This window comes from Diabrotica undecimpunctata, unplaced genomic scaffold (genome assembly GCF_040954645.1).
Source record: "Diabrotica undecimpunctata isolate CICGRU unplaced genomic scaffold, icDiaUnde3 ctg00002161.1, whole genome shotgun sequence".
NCBI lineage: Eukaryota > Metazoa > Arthropoda > Insecta > Coleoptera > Chrysomelidae > Diabrotica > Diabrotica undecimpunctata.
In genome coordinates this window covers 1-22890 of record NW_027313249.1, presented here as the reverse complement: position 1 = coordinate 22890, position 22890 = coordinate 1, and the positions used below count along the sequence as shown (strand labels likewise).

Below are 22890 nucleotides of genomic sequence, written 5' to 3'. Positions count from 1 at the left end.
ACGCGCTATCTCAGAGTAGCGTCCTATATCAAACAAGAGTTGGAGGATATCAAGCAGAAATATCTCTACCACTAGGAATGGTTGTGAACGCCGTTTTCAAGAATCAACATTGGCTTTATGTTCAAACGCCTCACGCAGAAGAAGGCTATGTCAGTTATGCTGCCTGTTTGCCTTTAGGTATGTAATTATATCGTCAATGTAAAAAATCGGGAATAGTTTTGTAAAAAATATAAAATTTTATTTAGTCGATAGCTTTTACTTGTTTTTATCACTTTATGCGGAATGAGCTCTATATCCTTTTAAGTGCAATCACAGATTGTAAGTCGTTTGCAGGGCAATGTTATGCAGATGTTTACTTATAATATGGGTTCTGTAGTTTCTTTTGATTTTCATATAAACGTTAGTTTCCACTGCATGGGCAGCGTATGACCTGTTGATTGTTGGTTGATTAATTGAACTTCTTTTGCTAATTTTGATAAAGCACTAGGGTTTTTGCTTTTTTTAGTTATTGCCCGATCCCTTTATGACATCTTTGTGTCAGTCATTTATTAGATCTAACTAATTCTAAATATTAGAGGCATCAGATGAATTCTAAATTGATTATTACCTTACTTGATTACCTTTGAATTATAAAAAATAAGGCTTTTTCTAAAATAAAAGTCAAGTTGGAAATAGTTATGAGACACATGAACTTTATACAGAAAAAATACTTTATGTAATATCTCTAAAATATTGAGAATAATCAGAGGACAACAAAAAGAGATTAAACATCGAGAGATTACTTGCAATCACTAGTAATAGTAACAGATGAACAACTACACTAACTTATTAAAGCTTTAACTAAAAACTTTAGATCTGAAAAATCATATACCGACATCATCATCGTAGCCACTCAACTGGAACTAAAAGTTCCGCAATACAATAGAGGGCAAAACTATGTTTGATAGACCTGGAAAATTTTTTCGGCGCAGAGGTAAACTAAGCTAATAATAAACTTATTTGTTATATATAAGAAATATACCACTAAACATAATCAACATGATCGAAAAAATGTATCAGAGTAACAAAAAAAGAGAAGACGCAGAACTAACCGATTCTTCCCGGGTTGGTACTGGGATACGTCCTTTACTTCTTATTCTAATTATGGATAAACTAATATGAATAAAAAAAAACTTGACGGAGTTCAAGCAACTAGCCATTACTCTATCAACCCACGGAAATCTTGAGAGAAAATTAGAATAACAAGTAAATCCAGTAAACAGATACACTATCGAGAAACAAAAATATGAGAAAATTGAATAGCTGATTTAATTTACAAAACAGTTGTTAAGCAAATGACGATTCAGTAAGAATATAGAGGGAGTGCTGTAACTTGCAGTAATAAAAAACCTTTAAAGAATTGATGAAAAAACAAGTAGGGATATATAAACACAGCAGATTGATGTGAAATGATCATGTACCGACCGGGGACAAAATGATTAAAACAAGATCATTCTCAGTGGAAAAGTGCTGAATGAGACAACCAAGAGAACTCTAACATGACAATATACTCGAGGTACATTGAAAAACGGCCAGACGATGTACGTATGTGATAGGAAACGAACTTACATCAATTGAGGAGCAACTGAGCAAAACGTATTAAATCCAAAATATATGATTTTGATTTATCTACAAAACTTTATTAATAACATTATTTTTGACAAAAAGTTGGAGTTTGGTGTTCAATTTCGGAGTTTCCAATTTTTAAAGCTTTCATTTTTTAAATAAATAAATACCTAAATGTCAAAAATAAAACACCAGCATACGAAAATACAATTATTTATTTATAAAACAAAGCTTCTCAAATATGTTGGCCTGTATCATCTAGATAATCACATTTCTTTTCTATTTCATCACCTTCATTAGCAGTTTTATCTTCTCGGTTTTCTAGAATGTCGATATACCATTTAAGGTCTTCCTCTTCTTCTCACGTATTTCCAAATTCTTTTTTGTTTTAGTGGTCTTCCTAATCTCGCGATTTGTAGTGTCAATTGTGAGTCTTTTTTACCTTTCTTAAGCAACGTTTTAGGAACTTCAGAGTTACTTTCGAACCTAAAGTTTTCAAAGCAAGTAAGATGGTTATTGGTGGAGGATGACTTTTCTTCAATATAATTCTTTTAACATCTGATATTCCATCAATTTTTTTAAATATGATTGCAATTGATTAACATCATACAGAATCCAATCAGATGAAAGGCTTTTCATCTGATTGAAACCAGACCCTCCTCTGTCATCCAGCGATCCGGAAACGGAATGGCCCCTGTAAGGCCGACATCGCTTCCGAAGCACTACTTTCATTCATTCATTCTCCATTCATCCACGTCCACATTCATCAACAAGGAGGCTCCCCGTCTTGTTCCAGGTAGCGCGTAGAAGACCCTCATTGCTTCTAGTACGGCATCATTCCCAGACGGGCATTTCCTCCTTCCCCACAGTCTGACCCACTTTTCTAGCTTCAACTTCCAGCATCTTTCACTCTTACCTTTGCCGTTGGTCTAGCTGTCTTACTTCTTCTTCTTTTTTCTTGATCACTGCACGGATATAGTTGTGTGTGTTAATCCAACCTGATTTATTTTCAATCATTCTCTCAATCATTTCTCTCACTGTAACAAAATTCACACCTGTCTCTCTCTCCATTCTGTTCCTTTCTACTATCCAGCTGCTGCAATCTAACATCGTATGTGTCACATACCTTTCCCTTTCCTGTCTTCTCTCGGCCACAGTAAGGTTTGGGCCTCTTCTCTTATAGAATTCTTTTCTTTTCACCGCCAAAACACTCAACGGAACACATCCAGTGATGGTCCACAAGGCTGCCGCAGACACAGTCCTCTTGCCACTCGCAACAGATTTGTTTTGTCCACTTGTGTCATGAGCCTCCTATCGGCCATTATCTCTACCGCCTCGCTCCAGACTTGTGCCGCGTAGAGGACAATCAACTGTACAACACCGTGTAAAACCCCCCTCCTTTCGGATATGGGTCCCCCAATGTTAGGCATCACCCTCCCCAACTCAGCCGCACTATTCGCAGCCTGCCAGACCACCTCCCGCACGTGCTCCCCCTATTTTCCATTTTGGTGCAATGTCACTCCTAGGTACTTTACTTGTTTCTTTGGTGACATGCTCCCGCACATTGTAATTTAACACTTTGCCTGTTCCTTTTTCCCTTCAGAATGATGGCTTCGGTTTCGTGAAAGGAGCTGCAATTGCTGCATAGCAAAGTAAAAAGTGATCGAATCCGGTGGCACTTCTCTTGCTAACTCATAAAAAGCCTTGCCTCTTTTATTATGAATTTTATACTGTAATATCAAGTCGCTTTTTTCCTTGTCATCATTTGCTATTTTAATTTTGTGCTTTAATCGAGTACACAGAGAACAGCAATCAGATGCAGGGGAAAAATCCGATATTAAATTTTGTTCTAAAAATATGGCAAACATCGTCAAACTGGAGTTATGGTTATAATCTGTTCATTTTGAGTTATATATTTTAGGTAAAAAGATCCTCTTTGATTTTGATCTGTCATAGTGACTTTCGCAGCCATTTAGGTTTCCAATAAATTCAAAAATATTTTTCTTTATCTTTACTATTTTATGAGAAACCTTATCTCCCCCTCTTCGTTCGTTTAGTGCAAAAGTATTGTGTTTCTTTTTACACACTGTATTAACTCTTCGCTCACTGATTCCTAGAGCTGTTAATAAGAATTTTTGACAAACTCTTGTGGGTCTGGTACCCTATATGAGTAGTACATGATAAAGAGTATTAAATGAGCGAGAGCGAGGGTTTGGCTTGATACCTCGTTTTCTTTCTACGGTATCAACAGTTATCATATAAATATTGTATCATGCTCTGATTATCAGTTGTAGCGTAAAAAGATTGCCTTAATCGTCTTATATCAGATATTTAATATTAATGGGTTTAAAGCTGTTACTTGAATGATTACATGGCCTCTCAAACTTCTTTAGTAACGGATCCTTATCTTCATACCTACAAATAATTTAAATCACCATTTAAAACCGTTTAAATAAACAAATATAATTGTTTAAAAACTACTAGACCGATTGTACATATCATTCGCAAATGTAGTAACAACATAAAAACTCACATTATGAAATGTGCTTTAAATATTTTTATTGTTTATTTTAATAATTATAAACAATTAAAAAACATGCTTACTTTCGGGTTTAATTTGCAATAACTTTTTTTGTTTATAAACCTTTTTCAATTTAATAAATCTCATTTTAAAAAGCAAGTATTATCAAGCAGGTCGTCTTTTGAACGTTTTTATCTAGAATGCGTAGTTTTTTCACTATATTGAAATGAATGAAAAAAGTCACTTTTTTTGCTTAAATGTCATGACGAAGTGAAAGTTTCGATAACCACGAGATAATACGCCTATTCTATTGACTCCCCCCAGATATTCCAGTTAAAAAATAGCGCCTAATAATTTTTCGATTTTTCAAGTGATTTTTCGAATTCGTTTCATGGATCTGTCTCGCGTGTGTCAACTTATAAATTTAATTTAATTATTTATTTCTTTGAATAGAAAAAACAAAAAAAATAGTGCTATTTGTTGCTGTAGCTAAGTGACTTAATTGATTTATACAGTTGTATTATTGTTTATTTAATATTAAGCTATATCTCTAACCTATGCCTCGCAGTTTATATCGACTTCTTATTCTTTCCTATACTATGCAAAGAAAAATCTTCAATGTGTGGCTCATCAGACTAATTAATCTATATTTCTTGTACCATTTTGCCTGCTGTTTTCTTGGGAAGTACTATAAAATCAGGCTTTCAACCTTTCCTCCGGTATTTCATCAGTAGTATAAACATCGTTAAATTACTGATGGGGACACTGATGCCCCATACTGATGACATCTTGGTCTTCATCGTAATATTCAATACGCTCTGTATTTAATTAATTGTAATTACCCGAAAGTAATCAGCAGAATGGAAGGAAAGTCTCCTGCTACCGATACTTAAAAAGGGAGACTCGAGAAATCCTGAAAATTATAGAGGCATTAGTCTGATGAATAGTACATTAAAATTGTTAACGGCAGTCATAAAAGATAAAATCGAGGAAAAAAGCGAACATGGCAGATGAACAACAAGGCTTCCGAAAGAACCGCAGCACAATAGACGCAATTTTTATTATCAGACAAATAATAGAGAAGTCTATTCAATATGGAAAACCAGCATACATGTGCTTTGTAGATTTAAAAAGTGCTTTTGACAGGGTGAAGCGAAATGACATCTTAAATTTATTACAAGCTGAACAAATAGACCATCAGATAATAAGGACAATTAATGAAATTAACAAGAACAACAAGACCAGAGTTATAATGCCAACAGAGAAAACAGAATGCATAGAACTAAAAGGAGGAATCCGCCAAGGAGACCCGCTCAGCCCATTGTTATTCAATATGGTGATGAATCAAATAATCACGAAGTAAGAAACGACACGGATACCACATGGGAGCGCATAAAATCACGATACTATGCTATGCCGATGATGCAGTATTAATTGCTGATAACGAAGAGAACCTACAAAGGCAGCTCCACACCTTCAATATCAATATCACAGCAAACAAACTTAATATGAGAATATCAGTAGAAAAAACTAAATGTATAGTGATCAGTAAAGAGCCGCGTAGATGCAAACTAGAAATAGACGGCAAAATTGTAGAACAAGTAATGAAATTCAATTAACTAGGAGTAGAGATCACTAGTGACAGGGATATAAGAACAGAGGCCACAAGGCAAGCATCAAAAGCGGCAAGAGTAAGTGGTTGCCTCCGAGAAACCATACGGAGAAACAAATATCTGACCATGGAAAGCAAAATGAAAGTATACAAGACAACAGTAAGACCAATCCTAACATATGCAGCAGAGACAAGGACCGATACAAGAAAGACGAAACAACAAATCAACAATATCGAAATGAAAGTATTAAGATCAATAGCGGGCATAGCATTAAGAGACACACAAACCAATAGAAGTTTACGCGAACAATGCAAAATTCAAAATATTAACAGGTGGATAAAAACAAGAAAAAAAACACTGGAACGAACATATAAACCGAATGGGACCAGATAGATTAGCAAACATTTGTAAAAACAGCAAGCCTTATAGCAGAAGACCCGTTGGAAGGCCGCCAAAAAGGTGGATAGATAATGTAATACAGAATAGACAAGATAATGTACAGTCAACAACGACTGAAACAAAATATGAGGTAGACAAACAGGAGTAATCCTAGTCGCGCGAAGAAGAAGAAGAGCTCTGTATTTGTTCTACCGTTTCTTAACAATTCATAAGTTTTAGAATTTCTTAAGTTAAATATTAAGTTTTTTTTTTGGCGTGTTTCCATTTTTTTGTTTGTTCTTCTAGTATTTGACTCTATATACTCTTTTGATGGAGTTTCTAAATCTTTTGTTTCTTGAAGAATATAGTTTATTCTAAGTTCTTAATATATGCAATGTCAAATTAAATACCGCCTTAGGATATGCATATTTCTAAGCCAGGACATCGCAATTCGCTTATACCCTATTGATAACTTCAAACGTTTAGTCTCCTGAACAAAATTTTCAAACTTTTCCTAAATATAAAGACTTCTTCATTCCATGTGTATATCCGTATCGTAGATTTTGCTATTTTGAGCCAAGGAATTCTTAATACCCCTTACCCATCAAAAGGCTAACCAGGCCTAGGGGCTGTAAATTTTGTTTTTCTCGCCATAGAGATACCCTAGGGAATGTTAACAATGTGGTTTAGTATAGTGAGGCGCAAGATCTATGCGAAATTTTAAAAACCGACCTACTGGTAATCCTATATTGATATCTATTGTAACACAGACCCCCAGAGAGACATTTACAGAGTTGTACTAATCTGTATCCAACATTCAAATAAAATTATCGGATAAAGTGTTGAATTTCGAATTATTAAATTCTGTACTTAAATGTTGTTACCAATTGATCGAAATACTGATTATTTTTAAAGTAAACTACCTCATAATATAGTATTTAGAAAAATTTACCTTCACCTTTTTTCAAAATTAAGACTGGCAAAATAAAATATTTTTTCAGTTACGAAAATAAAAATTTTCTTTTGGTGGATTTACAAGTTTTTTTATTAACCGTGCTAAGTTCGTCAATGAACACTTAATATTAATATATTATACAGTGAGGTTTTAAAGTAACGGATAAATGTAATTTCTACGTAATTATAAAGTAGATGAAAACTAATGAACCAGCTCGATTTTTACACACAAAAATATACATTATACAATATACAAATCATCGAATTAACAAAAACACCAATATATTTTTTTTCACACTTTATTTGCATTAATACCTAACTTAAAAGATTTAGATGTAGCAACTAACTTCATGCTGTGAATATGCGCGTACTTCATACTGTAAATTTTATAAAAATTCACTCTCATCAATTTTTCCCAATCGCGCCTAAAGAGGTATAACTTCAAAAATAGTTTTTATTTACTTACATGTCACATGCAATGCCACAAAAAGTTACCCATTGGTTTTTTCACTATTATAAATTAAATGGTATACTAGCCACTTCGGAAATTCACATTCATTTGGGATCTTCGAGTTAGATTAACAGTTATTCCAACTAATCGTCATTATCGTTCTCTTCGTCACTCTCACCCAAATTAATAATAATTTTCTTCAAGGGTGGGGCATTTTTCATGTAATATTTTTCAATTTTCTTTACATGTTTTATTGGATTTTGCCAGTTTTGAGCACTGATATTTTTGAACTCTGTTTTTATTTGTTCGACAACTCTTTGGGTGTCCTTTGGAGATGTGTTTATTAACTGAGCCCATAACAATTCTATGGGATTCAACACACAGTAATATGGAGGTAAAACCATATGTCCATTGTTAGTGGCTAATTTATCTACAATACGTTCTTTAGTTACGACTTTTGTATGAAGAACCTGGATTAGTTGATCTTTGGTGTAATGATCCTCAAAATATAGGTCTTCGGCTATTAAAAATTCTTGATTTCATCCTTCCTACTCTGTTTGGTTGGAATTTTTTTAATGCATCTGGAGTGATATTATGCATTGTCCATAACAATCACGCTATTTTCTTTTAACTTTGGTGTAATGTATTCTCAAACCACGATTCAAAAAGCGTCCCTTCGATGTCTTGGTGGTAGTCTAGAGAACTGTCTTTAATACTTTTGGAACTTAACAATAACGCATCGTTCACCCATTCATGTTGTCCTCCGCAATGTAATATGCAAATTCGCTGGCGTCTAGAATGGGGTACATCTATTTGGCATTTTCTTGTACCGTTTGTCCAGGGTTTATCTATCGTTTCGTGAGAATCAAACCGACTCTCGTCCAGATAATAAATTTCTTGACACTCACTGCGGTATTGTGAAATTTTTTCGATATATTCATTCCTCCATTTTATTAGGCGGCTACTTTCCATTATGGTTTGTCTCTTATTGACAGTTTTATATTTAAAACCATTTTTGGTCAAATATTTTCCCAAAGTCTTTGTGGAACAATCATCAACAATATGTTTTTCTTTTAATTTTGCCATGATATTGTTTAGTTTAGGCACAACTTTAGCTGCATACATATTATATATTGTCTCACTAATAGGTTCCAAGAGGTGAGGTTGAATTTTTTTAGAGCTTCCCAAATCCTTTCGTGTTGTTCTACTTTTAAAACCTGTCTTTATTAAACGGTACACTGTTGCACAAGAAATTTTTGTTAAAACCGCCGTTTGCTTAACAGGTTCATATTTGGTCATTTTTAAAGAAAGTCCATCAAATACATCAAACACCATATTTTGCTCAGCTACACACAAATTCTTCCTTTGCTCACACCTTCATCTTCTAAGTTATCCGTAGGTTCATTTTCGTCAGGTAAACGAACATCACTTTCCTATGGCCACCAGATATTTTTCTTTGATAATTACTAAATATATCACAATACTTTTTTTTGACAAACTCTGGCTGAAAGTACCACAAAATATACTGCTTAAGAATGTCTTATTCCGTTATTTAAATATTATGACAATGATCCCGCTCCATTTAATTATTCTACGAAAATGTATTTATTAAGTAGTTAGGCATTACCGGAAATATAAAATTGTTTGTAAATTTGTATTTAGGTCAACCGTAGGAATTTCTCTTAATTATTTTTAAGTGTTATAAACAAAGACATCATATTTTTGATAACATTTCACAAAAATATTTAATGACGATGATTTGGAATAAGTTTTACTTCTTTTTGTGTATATCAATAATAAATAAATGTTCATTGACGAACCCACAAAACAAAATGTCTACTTATTTTCTTAACTAAAAAATATTTTATTTTGCCAGTCCTATGTTTAGAAAAAAGATGAACGCAAGTATTTTTTTTAATAGTATATATATTTATTTTGCTTCAACCACTTAGGGTTATTAGCATAAGAAAAATACAAAAATGATAAAGACATACATAGGCATATACAAAATATCAATTACATAATAATGTATACAATATATATTTTAATTATTGATGTATTGTATTAAATTTTATTGAAAAGGTTTATAGTTTTCAAGAATTCTATCAAGTCAGCTACGTATTTAGATTCTCCTAAAAGTTCTTTTAATGTTTTTGGAAAGTGATGATATAGTCTTTCCACTGAGTATATTGGACACTCAATCAAAATGTGCTTCACTGTCACTTTATATTCACAAACAAAACACACTGGTTCCTCTTCTTTCTTCAACAAGTATTCATGTGTTGTAGAAGTGTGTCCTAATCTGAGACGTGTTATTAGGACTTGATGTCGCTTTGAAGGCCAGAAGTTCCATGGAAGGACGGAAGATTTTATTTCTATCAATTTAGTGGTGCTTAATAGTATATTGCGACATTGTTTACTGCTAAAAACCATTGTTCCGATCAATTTGTAAAAATATTTAAACAAACTAATAATTCAAAATTCAACACTGCTCCGGTAATTTTATTTGAATGTTGGATAAAGGTTAGCACAACTCTGTAATATCTCTCTAGGGGTCTGTGTTACAATAGGTATCAATAGCGGATTATCAGCAGGTTGGTCTATAAAATTTCGCATAGATCTTGTCCCTCACTATATTTTCAATACTTGTCATGCAATATTTGATGTTTACTTAGCTTATTACGTGACGAAGGTTGGCTTTATATAAGAGAAAATATCGTTTTAAACTGTGACTAATCTTTAGTAATAATTAATTATGTAAATTATATTTATTTTAAATTGCTAAACTTAACTTAATTCTTCAATGCACTACCTATTCAAACAATTCAATCTGTAAAATATAAACACGACATATCTAAATACACCAATGTATTAAAAGTTATATTTCTTTTTATTTAAGGTATAATTCCTCCACCGGAAGATGACAAACTCGCTCCGTGCTGGGAAAAAAGCACCGATGTCTTCCCGAAACCTTCAGGAAACCTAACGGATACCGAAAAACTCAGTTCCAAGTCCGATTGCGAAGGTGGAGGAGGAAGTATAAGATGTCGAACGAGGTCTCGAAACGCTGTTAGTACTTGTGGCGAAAAAAGTATAGACAGGTTGTATTTGAGGGCCGCAGCGAATGCTAAAACGAAAGGAGTTCGACATACTTTGTTAGTCATTGTTACAGACTTTTCAGGAAGCGGGGATAATAACATTTCAGTGCAAAAAGGGGATGTCGTGTTTCTTGTAGACGCTAGTGTCAAAGGTTGGTTTTATGTGAAAAGTAAAGAGGGAGGAGAGGGATATATACCAGCTGTTGTGGCTGGACACGGGTTTCTGTAATTTATTGTAATATATTTATTTATTTCAAATAAAAGTTTTTAATAAAAATGAATTAATTGACTACTGCTGTTAATATTTATTACTATATGTATTTAAATCTATAAGAAATCAACGTTAAATTTAATATAGTTATGCCTACAGATCTCATAGAGAATATGAGTACACAATATGTGCTTTATTAGATTAAAAGTATACGAAGGAAAGAAACCGGACTTGCAGTTTAGCAGGTAATCATAGTATTTACAAAATCGTTACTATCAGTCGATCGAGCTTAATATATATATCATTAAAAGACCAAATCCAATATCTACAATTAAAGGACTTAATGTGAAACAATGACGAGCCACGCATGAGTTCAAAAAGAGTTAATGCTATGCACGATTAAAGTAATAGTATAACAAGCCACTAAAAATTTTGACGATTTTAGCAAGAAAAATACTGAAGTTGAGTCGACGTTTGATGACAGTGACCGTGATCCTGACTATGTACAATCTAGAAGTGACACAAATGATGAAAATACAGCGGAATGTAATTTTTTTGTTAACTATGGCTTGTCACATTATTACCAGTCAAGATTAAAGTATAATTGTAGTGGCTTGTTATATTATTGCATTTTGTTGTAGGACAATGAACAAGGTCCGTCAAGAGAAAGGACAAAACCAAACACACGCGGCTAACTACAACAAGTCGATGGAGACAAAGAAACGAACACTCTTATTCAAGATCAAAAAGAAAAATTCAACGAAATTTAGGGCAATCATATGTAAGCGACAAAACGAAAAAAAAAAGTGCCTGGTGAGTTTTGGAACCTTCGTTCATGGGAGTTGCAAAATAGCTACTTATTCGGATGTACAGATATTGTTAAGAAGAAAAGTTCCTACTGAAAGAAGCAAAAACATTAAGAATCGCATAGAAACTGCAATTCAGTCTACTCCATTAATGTTAATGCTGAAACTACACGTGTCTGTAAAACAGAATTTTTAAATAAAATTTTAAAGTATTGTGTTTCTTTTTACAAACTCTATTAACTCTTCGCTCACTGATTCCTAGAGCTGCTGATAAGAATTTTTGACAAACTCTTGTGGGTCTGGTACCCTATATGGGTATTACATAATAAAGAGTATTAAATGAGCGAGAGCGAGGGTTTGGCTTGATACCTCGTTTTCTTTCTACGAGAGTACAGTTATTGTTAAGAAGAAAAGGTCCTACTGAAAGAAGCAAAAACATTGAGAATCGCATAGAAACTGCAATTCAGTCTACTCCATTAATGTTAATGCTAAAACTACACGTGTCTGTAAAACAGAATTGTTAAATATCCATGGACTTCAAGCTTCTAAGGTAAATAACATTGTTAGCAGGAAGATAGAAGGAAATCTAGTGCCAGAAAGAGGCAACAGTGGAAAGCATACAAACCTTGTGAACAAAATATCTGATTCGGAAATTCTGTGTTAAAAACCACATACATTCGATTCCAAAGTATTAAAGTCACTTCAGTCGACAAGACAACATGAATAAAGTTTATAAAGTTTAGGGGTAGCGGATTGATACTTGTCTGCGATCCCAGCAGGGAATAGATCTACTTCAGGAATAGCAAACCTGCCCACGCGAGCTCATGGATTTCCCCAGCCTTCCATCCCCGGGGAAACCATGTCCAAACCCAAAGCATTCCCATCTCCACCCTTTCCTCTCACCACTTCCAAACCAACTCGCTAACACGCACTAGCCAAGCGAGGCGTTTTAATGGCTTAAAACCAAAAAAGTTATTTTCCATGAAAGACGAAACTACAAAGGCTACTACAAAGAGCGACAAATGCATATTACTTTATACAATGTTAGAACTTATATCACCAGAAGATGATGGAACTGGAGGAAGAGCTGAAAAACATAAAAGGGACATCATCGGCCTCAGTGAACTAACACGAAGAGATGTCCAAATTACTCTTAAATCAGGACACGTATTTCATTTTAGAGGTGAAGAAGACACTTCAAATGGTGGAGTAGGATTCATTATACATAGAAAGCACACACAAAATATAGTTGAAATTATCAGCTTAAGCCCAGGATTGTATATCCCATCTTCAAACTAAATGCAAGATATAACATTAAGGTAATCCAGACATATGCTCCAACGACTACCCACTCGGATGAATAAATTGAAAAGTTTATGAGAACCTAGAAACAGCGTTACATGCTACACCAGCATATTACACAATAATTATGGGCGACTTTAATGCGAAAATGGGGTCTAAACAAGATGATGCAGAAGTAGCAATGGGTAAGTATGGCTATGGCGAAAGAAATGTACGAGGGCAAAGATTGCTGAACTTCTTACACCAGGGAAATTTATTGATGATGAACTCTTTTTTCGATAAAAAGCCTTAGAGTAAATGGACATAGATCAGCCCAGATGGCAGTGTCAAAAATGAAATAGATTATATCATAACAAACAGCAAAGAAATAATAAACGACGTCAAAGTACTCAACAAATTTTCAATAGGAAGCGACCACAGATTAATCCGAGCTAAGATACTATTAAATGTCAAATTGGAAAGAACAAAGATGATCCTAAAAACAAGAAAAAAGAAATTGATTCTCCCAGAAAACAACGACCTGTATGAAGATACACTAACCAGACATATACAAGACTTGCAAGACCAAATTGAAGATGTAGATCAAGCAGAAGATGGCATAATGAAGGTTCTAAAAGAAACGGAAAGGGAGTGCTCCATTCCGTTCTGAACGATAAGGAAAAACTAAGCCAAAATACTAAAAAGCTAATAGAATAGGTAAAAGAAGACAGCTGAGTAAAAATACGGCTCCAACTACACAACAATAAAGAAATTATATAAAGATATCCACCGGTCAATCCGAAAAGACGTAAGAGAAAACAATACAAAATAAGTATCTAAAGTAATTCAAGAAAACAAAAGTTTAAAAGTTTTACGGCGAAATACGAACAACATAGGCAGCAAAAAGATGTACAAGATAAAAAACAAAGATGGAAACATTACTAATAATAGAATCAAAATCCTTGAGGTGGTCGAATCCTTTATCGCGAAATGTATGAGAGCACCGACGGAAGGCAAGATCAGCCCTTGTCCAAAATCACAAACCAGGGATCAGAATTAACGCCAGAAATAACTGCATACGAAATCAAAACGGTACTTTTAAAAATGAAAAATCACAAATCCTCTGGCGAAGACGGAGTAGTGATCGAAGCAATCAAACTAGGTGAAAATAAAATTATCCAGGCTTTGGCCAAGCTTTTCACCGAATACATATACCAAAGAAAAACTCCTTCTCAATGGAATCATGCGGTCATTACTTTATTGAGGATAGGTCGGTACTGTTAGAATCCCATTCCAGAAGTGGTATACCATGATCTTCAATATATTTTAAACTTTTTGATGTATGGCAACCTTGCTACTGAAAGACACAATCTTCCACTGATGTTAAACTTTGTTCAATAATCGCTAAAAGAGATTCTTCTAAAATCTTCAATATTTGTCAGATTTTAGGTAGGATCCCATCGACAAAATGGAACTTGCCCACACCATTGAAGGAGATGCTGCTCCATATCATGACAGCGCAGGAAATTTGACTTTTCTCTTGAGGACAATCAATCGAGACGAAAATCTTCATTTTTTCTGCGAATAACGCGAGAATATTTATATTCTTTTGACAATTTTAATCTATTTTTCTTTTGTTGTAATGTTAAAAGTGGATTTCCCTTAGCCTGAAACAAAATGGACATTTTTCAAACACTATTCCTACTAATTTTTTTCAACTATAAAACTTACTTTGTAAGTACCAAATTATAATTTGTGGGCCTCTCGGTGATACGCTGAACGTGTCTTCCAACAGCGTCACTCACAAAACACTTAACTCTGGATAAGTTGCTCAGCGATATTCCATTATAAATGCGTCTTAATGCTGTTCCATCTCTTTCATTTATTTTACTTTTTCCTACATTTTGTATGGAATAAATCAAGTGCTCGATTTTTCTCTTGTGAGAAGTTTCGTTATAACAAAACCATTCTTCATACCTGCTCTACACATCCGGACAGTATTGTGATATTGAAGCCCCTCAAACGAGTGTTTGCACTAAGTTTTGTTCTTTCAATGTACTCTGAATCACAACTATGGGGAATACGGAATAAACCATAAATCTCCAGGATCTTTAGCAGATCCTTTGTTATTGACGTAGCAGTTTGTGTGCATTATTTTACAGTATATTCTGTGGTCAAATTTTCCGTTGGATTTTTATTCTACTAGAACGTTCAAAATGAAACACAACAATGACTTTTCGTCCACTAAATTGTAGGAATTGTTCAAATTTCTCCATAGAAAAGTTTACAATAATCGGACTTAACGAACTTCATTGTCGTTCTATCATTCTGTCAGTAAAATAATTTCAACAGGTCTAGGGTAGGATAGATCTACAATATTTTCAACTTTTTTTACACAGTTTTATAAAAACTTTTTTATTTAAACATATTCAATACATAGATAATTGTTGGTTCTTATACATAAAATACTACACAAATCAATCTTTGGACTTGAACCTGCCAAACATAATATTTTGGAAGGTTCTTCTTGATATACCGCGCTATATATAGTAACTGACGATACAGGTATTTCAGCAAACTATTTACTCTGAGATAGCGCGTTGAATAAAAAGCTTGGATCTTCCGCCAGCTAGAATTTTTTCCTTGTGAATATCAGCGACATGAATGCCTCTGTCATCTATTGGAAAGACAGTCGAGTTTGATAAAAAACGGTAGTGCCACAATGACAACCTAGGACCACCTCCACATAACTAAAATTGAGACAATTTATTAATCGGTTTTGAATAAACGGAGTGAATAAATATGATATTAACTATCAACTATTTTCGGGAGGCTATGTACTGAATATCGAATTTTACTTGAGTAGTTGTATGTTTATTTTGAAATACAGTTTCAAAATTGTAAGCACTAAGTACACAGAAATGGGATAGACAAAAGTTAAGACAAAGACAAAGTTAACAAAATATTTTTGTTTTATTTGAAGTTTTAGTGGGAAGGTCAACTAAAAATAACTTACCACATAATCTTCATTGGCACTGACGGATCCAATCCATTTCCCTAATTCTGGCCTTGCTACTTTATCATTTTTATGGGGCTCTATTGAGTGTGCTACCTTATAGGTTTTAGTATCCCATATGTTTACAACACCATCCTCAGCGCCAGAAATAAAATCAGAGCCTCTGCAAACATAATAGAAAACCTGTTAATTACAGTTTATTTATTGGTTTCAGCTATCTACAGCAACCTAATTAGAAATTCAATGCAAATTAAAACTAGTGGGAAGATAAAATCAAGATACCAGCACAGCATATCTCCATATGTTAACACACAAATCATCATCATCATCAATGGCGCTACAACTCTTCGTGAGTCTTTGCCGCGTTTACTATTGCCTTCCATGTTTGTCGGTCCTGTGCCAGTAATTCCCATTGCCGCACTCCCATTTTCACAAATCACATCCAAATGAAACGTGCCACAACGAAGAACATTGGTAGAACAAAAGTATTCAAACCAGATTTTCACATGAGTCTTATACAGTGGATTAAATATTTCTGTCGAAAAATAAGAAGGATAATATTAATGCATAGGCAGAAAGTAAGAACACTTCCCTCAAAGGCACAAAAACATCATCCACGCAGTGCTGTAGAGAGAACATTTTGTTTGTATTTTGAGAACGATGTCCGAAGTGGAAATTGAAACGTCAATAAACGTATTTTAACCTTTAATTGTGGCTTATTCCCATTTAAATAGTAATTAATGATACAATATATAGATCACTATATAGTATTTGTCAAAAATCTAGAAATCTTAAAATTTGTATCTTAAAATCTAAAGCACTAATCTAACTCAAGGAATATTTTATTTATTAGAACATTTGATCATAATATATATTTGGACAGAACAGCAACAATAAAAATATAGGTCAAATAATATCAACAAAGAAAGGCATATACAAAATACTGTTTTACCATTTGTGATAGATTTAAATCACTATGGCCAACTACAAAACTTCCAGATTTCCAGTTAGTCATTTTTAAGGTTTGAGGTCTTGTTCTACCTGCTCCTAATATCTCCCCCATTTTCTTGGGGGATAGATTTTCCTGCATTTATTCTACACGACCTATTCAACAGTCTTTGAATTTTCATAGACATGTGATTTTCTATTACTATTTTCTTCGAGTTTTGTTAAAGGATCTTCTAGATCCTTTAACAAAACTCTTTCATCCACAGTCTGTTTTTGTTTTTGCAACATTGGTCAGCTACTTTCTTTTTTCTTTGTAGTCATTTTGGTGATGCTTCTTTATTTGATATTCATTTAAGTAAGTATTTCTTGCTTGGTTTTTCTGTTTGATTTTGGTTTCACAATCTGTATCGAACCTTTCTTTCCTTCTTTTTATTTCCCTCTGTCCAAGTACCTCTTCAGACGAATTCAAAATGAATTCTTTTATATTTTTCCATCATTCCTCTGTGTTATTCCCTTCGGTTAGATTTTCCTTTAAGGTTGTCACATATTGTTCTCTTAGTTATTGTACTCCTTCTCCAGATTCCATCTTCTTTTGTTTTGTCTTGTTCTCTCTGTTTTAACTACCTTCATTTTTATGTCCATTAGAAAATGGTATCAGAATTATTTAGATTAATTATGACAAAGAACCATGTTTACCTGCTGTTTGGAATTTTGCAGTTTTGATGATATTATGACTAGAATAGCAGAAAGCACTAGCAGGAAGAAAAAAAATTGGCACCAATATGACAAAATTTATAATACATAGTTCAGAATAACTATTGGATCTTGCTCTACTCAAAGTGAAAATCAGACAACAGAAAATTTAGACAATCTATAGCTAAACCGACCTAGTAAATATATTATTAAAACATTTTTAGTTATATTATATTCGCCTAACAGAAAAGTAGAATATCAACACTATGGACGCGTGATATATTCATTCCCAAAATCTAGAGATGCTGAAGAGGTATCTCCTTGTTACAAAATCACTTATACTGTAACTGATTATATACAAAAGCGTATCAACAAGTAGAAACTCACAAGAAACGACAATCTACACCTCTAAACAAAGACGCATAATTTGCAGTTTTAACAGATATGGATTCAGTAAAATCCTTACGAATCACATTTATGTCTTTAAATTAATATAATTTTTACTTATATGTGTGTGTGTGTGTGTGTGTGTTGGTATAATCGTTGATTGAATAACATAATTATAGTGTCGGTTTATAATTATAGTGTTATTTAAATAAACTTAGAACTGTGAACATTTTTAAGGTGTTTGCTGTTTTCTCTCAACTGAAGTAAGTAAATTTAATATTATTTTGACTCTATTATAATAATTGTTATGATGATAAAAGGGTTGTAAGTGTCAGTCCATAATTGAAAAGATATATTAAAAAGGTCAATACTCACAATCTAATATTTACTTTCAAAGTTTTACAGAAGCGATCGGTTTCGAGGTTTTCAATATTTGCCTCATCCTCAGGCCCAGCAAAGAGATTGTTTTGTTAAAAACCAATAATATAGATATCGCCAATAAGAAGTTTTCCGCTTACATCCAGGGTACGGTCTGTCTTCATCTTTTCCTTATGACACTATCATTGTAGTGAGGTGATATGTTGATCATTATATACGTATGTAAATAAAAGGTCTTACTAAGTAAAGAGCTTTAGGTCTTTACCTTGTAAGAACCTGTGGCAAAAACAACAAAAAAAGACATCATACTGCATAATATGTGATTTTCCATCTTCCATAAGTTTTTAAACTATATAAAGTCCGGATGTGGAAGCTTATACTGTATGTGTATTTGTCTTTAACTACTTTTAATTTTATTACAAACCAGAAGATAATCCTACCTTTTGATTAATAAAAAAACTTTGACAACAACAACATAATATATAATGATCAACATATCAGCTCACTACAATAGATAGAGTCATAAAGGAAAATATGAAGACAGACAGTAAACTGGATGTAAGCGGAAAACTTCTTATTGCCGATATCTATATTATTGTTTTTTAACAAAACAAACTATTGTTTTTTGCCTGAGGATGAGGCAAATATTGTAAGCCTCGAAATCGGTCGCTTCTGTAACACCTTGAAAATAAAGATTTTGAGTACTGACCTTTTTAATATATCTGTTCAATTATCTATTATCTATCTATCATCTATTATTTTATTAGAATATTAGCCTGTAAATAATATTTTGCAGGTTTGTATACACAGTCACTGAAACAAATTAATATGTCAGACACGGATTCTGCCGATGAAGTAAACATACCTTTAACTCCCCCCAAAAAGAGATTGAAAAAAGGCCATTTAAGCGTAAACGTTAAAGAAATAATTGTAAACGTGTATAAACACGAGTTACAAGAAAATCTGGCGTTAATATTGTCCGCTGTTGAGAAAAGAGTAGCCGATAAAGTTAGAGTATCGGATAGTTCTGTGTTTAAAGTTATTAGAGCGATAAGAAGAATAGTGCATCAATTCTTTTTTAGAAATGAAATTCCCACGATAGATAAAGTTCTACAACAGGTCAACGACGACCCAATCTACCTGATTTCAAACGTACTACTACTCTGAGATAGCGCGTAAAACTTCAATTCAAATTTGAAATATGTGGCAGGAACAGTATGCTTACAGACAGAGATGACCTTGTAATCTGGAGAAGAGAATTTTTAAGGCAGATAAAAGATTATAGGAATGGCAATCGTAAAATATATTATTTAGATGAGACTTGGATTAACGCCGGTCATACTAAATGAAAAACATGGATTGATAAGTCAGTCACCTCATCAAGACAAGCATTTTTGGATGGACTCTCGACAGGTCTGAAAAATCCATCATGTAATTCCTGGACCCCGTTGTCCAAATATTTTTCCTAGCAGGATGGCTTATAGAAGGGCATATCTGGATTCATTTCGCATAATGTGTCCAAAGTACTGTAACTTTCGAGATTTTATGGTGGTCAGTACCTCTCGGTTCTTCTTCATTCTTCTGAGGACCTCCTCATTGGTGACTCGGTCAGTTCACGGGATTTTAAGTATTCTCTGATACAGCCACATCTCAAATGCTTCCAATTTTCTGCACATATCTTCGTTCAAGGTCCACGATTCAACGCCCTAAAAAAGAACAGATTAGACGTAGCATCGCAGCATTCTTACTTTTATAGCAAGAGAGGTTGTGGCTCTTGAAGAAGGTCCCCATCAGGTTGAAGATGGATCTAGCTTTTGATGTGGAAATGAGTAGCAATGATAAATAAAAGATACGAAACATAGGCCTCCCTTAAACTCCTCCATTCTTTGCGATTTTGTGCTCTTTGCTCGACATAAACAAAATGGAATATTTTAAAAATGAAAAACTGTAACCCATTTTACTCATTGTACCTATGTAGTTTTCCAGTACTTATTTTTCGTAATTGGATATTACTTATATGTAATAGTAAAAAGTTTTTTTCATCATTTTCAAAGAAAACCTTTCGTTTTACATCCGCAAAGTATGTTCCTTTGTGCGTTGTCGCCTATGCAATATTGGGGACGATCTATCAATGGATTCATATATAGTTTTGTCTCCTGAATCAAAAACTGAAAACGGCATTCTGATATGTCAAACCATCTTCGACATAACCGGCATCAAAGTCAAAAATAGTGACGTCACAATTCTTCTAAATATACATTCGTTTCTGCTGACACAAATAAATGTTAAATCGAAATCGAAACATCGACTTATAAATTTTATTTTTTAATGTTAATGTAATGTTAAATGTATAAGTATGTATCTACCCAATAATATATGTATAAGTATTTTCCCTTTTACTACTATAACTTTTACACAAGAAGAGGTTTCTTTTTTATATCATTAATGATAATATTATTACTTATTTCCAAATATTGGTCTTAAAGCGTAAAATGTATAAAAACAACTTTCTATTTTTTGCCTTTTGATTAATACCACAATTATCTAATGATGTGTGAATGACAGTTTACAAAAACTAATATTAAAGTATACTTCTTTGGAAGATTAATCATTGATTACTATTATTTTAACAGTAATCCTAAAAATTATAAATTAATTCATTTCAAATTTAGATGTTATAGACTGCTAGAATCTTAATACAACCCTGTACAATTATATAAATATCAGGTTTCGCGTGTTCTGTACATGCATTTGTTGACGGCTACTTTTCTGTTAAATGAATTTAGTATAGTCCACACATTTTTGAAACTGTCAAGATACAAATTTATGCTTCGAAAACGGGTAGCCAAAAAACTGCTAGAAATTTCACTTCTGAATGGAAGACTCATTTAAAACTGAAAATGATCTAAGTAGTACTCAAATGTTGTAGGTAACTTGTCTACACCAACCAATTACAACTTGGGTTGAAACATTTGTTGTAACAACTGGTTCATTTCTTCCCATAGAACTTGAGTAACTCAAAAATCAAAGGCTTACTTAGTTGGTGCCCTCAGATAAATAAAAGAAAATTCCGTCAATATTTCTAACAACTGAAGGTATTCAAGTAGGTAGTAGTACATTTGCATTTGAACAAGAATATCTACATGTATCATATATACCAAAATAAAAGATTTAGCTTCTATCAACCTTGCTGAAAGATGACACCATGGAGGAACATGGATGGTGTCATCCAGAAATTCAAATCTAATAAATTTGAAATAAACAACATTAATACTTACATGTTTGATATACAATGAATATAGTCTGTATGATTTGTAAGAGTCTTCAATAACTTTCCATAATTCAAATCATAGACATATATATTATTATCACCACAACCCACAAATATATGATTCTTCTCTGCATATAACTTGATTACATTGACATCAGCACTTTCAAATGTATCTTTCTGGTTTGGAAGATCAATAGTCCAATCAGGTTGAGGATTTGTGTTTTTGATTGACTTCCAACTGTAGGCTAATATTTCTCCCACAATTCCAACAAGTAAATGGGATTGTGTAGTAAGTAAGCTATTGATTTGATTGAAACCATTTTAACTTGAATTTTATAGCGCGGAGTTAGGTCCTCTTTGCTCAAAGCTGCTTCAGGATTTGTAATTTTCGATAAACTTAAATAGAAATAACAGTGTTACAATGGATTGTATCTACCTATGTATGTAAGTTAAATCCAATCACAAACAATTGTATTAATAATAATTCTAGAATATGTTCATCACTAGTGACAAATCGACTCTGAGATAGCGCGTGCATTTTTGATTAATATTTTTTATACTTACTGGAATATCGACAAAGAACCAATATATATCTCCTGCAACAAGGTAGTTTTCACATGGGCTAATTGCTTGTGATAAAACTGTATTGTAATAGTCTTTAGTTTAACATTTTTTAGTTTGCTAATTTTATTTTAATTTTGAAAAATGAAACTGATAAAACCATCAATAAACAAAAATATGCATAACTTCAAACCGGTGACCTATTCGTTGAATGAAGTTAGCGGTGCTTTCAAGTCTCTCTCTTCTTCGTTTAGTTTTTTGGCCTCCACCTCTTAGGTACTTGGCAAATTCTCTTTTTTGAGAGCTATAGATTGGAGGGAATCCTCTTTTCAGAGGGTCTGGATTTTTCTATCTTCACTTTATGATTCCAAGTTAACAATTCAAATATTTTGTCGTGCTCTGTCCTTCAAATTATAATCATTACTCCGTGCTCAAAAGTTTAAAAATCATTTAAATATTAATCTTGGGGTTTTTACTTATTTATGATTCAAATAAATTAAATATGGTACTGTAAAAGTCTTATTTTTAAATGTAAACATTATTTATCCAACATATTGTAATTATGCTAGTCAAAAACACGAGTGAACAATAATACACTCAGACATTATGAAACATTTTATTGATTGATCACACAACTCTAAATAAACTTATAGCCTAAGATTCTACAAACTATAAAAAAATATATACCAAAATACACTGAAAACTCTGAGATAGCGCG

At 33.2% G+C, this 22890-nt stretch overlaps 2 protein-coding genes across 2 annotated transcripts; one reads left to right on the top strand and one right to left on the bottom strand.

Moving 5' to 3' along the window:
• Positions 1 to 5: 5 nt before the first annotated feature.
• Positions 6 to 10849, top strand: LOC140431863 (uncharacterized; the record flags this gene model as incomplete). The annotated part of the gene is made up of 2 exons (XM_072519739.1): positions 6 to 177; positions 10422 to 10849. Coding segments are annotated over 2 exons (600 nt in total), but the record flags the coding sequence as incomplete, so codon positions are not given.
• Positions 10850 to 15500: 4651 nt separating this feature from the next.
• Positions 15501 to 21932, bottom strand: LOC140431862 (THO complex subunit 6 homolog; the record flags this gene model as incomplete). The annotated part of the gene is made up of 3 exons (XM_072519738.1): positions 15501 to 15668; positions 15935 to 16097; positions 21619 to 21932. Coding segments are annotated over 3 exons (645 nt in total), but the record flags the coding sequence as incomplete, so codon positions are not given.
• Positions 21933 to 22890: the final 958 nt, after the last annotated feature.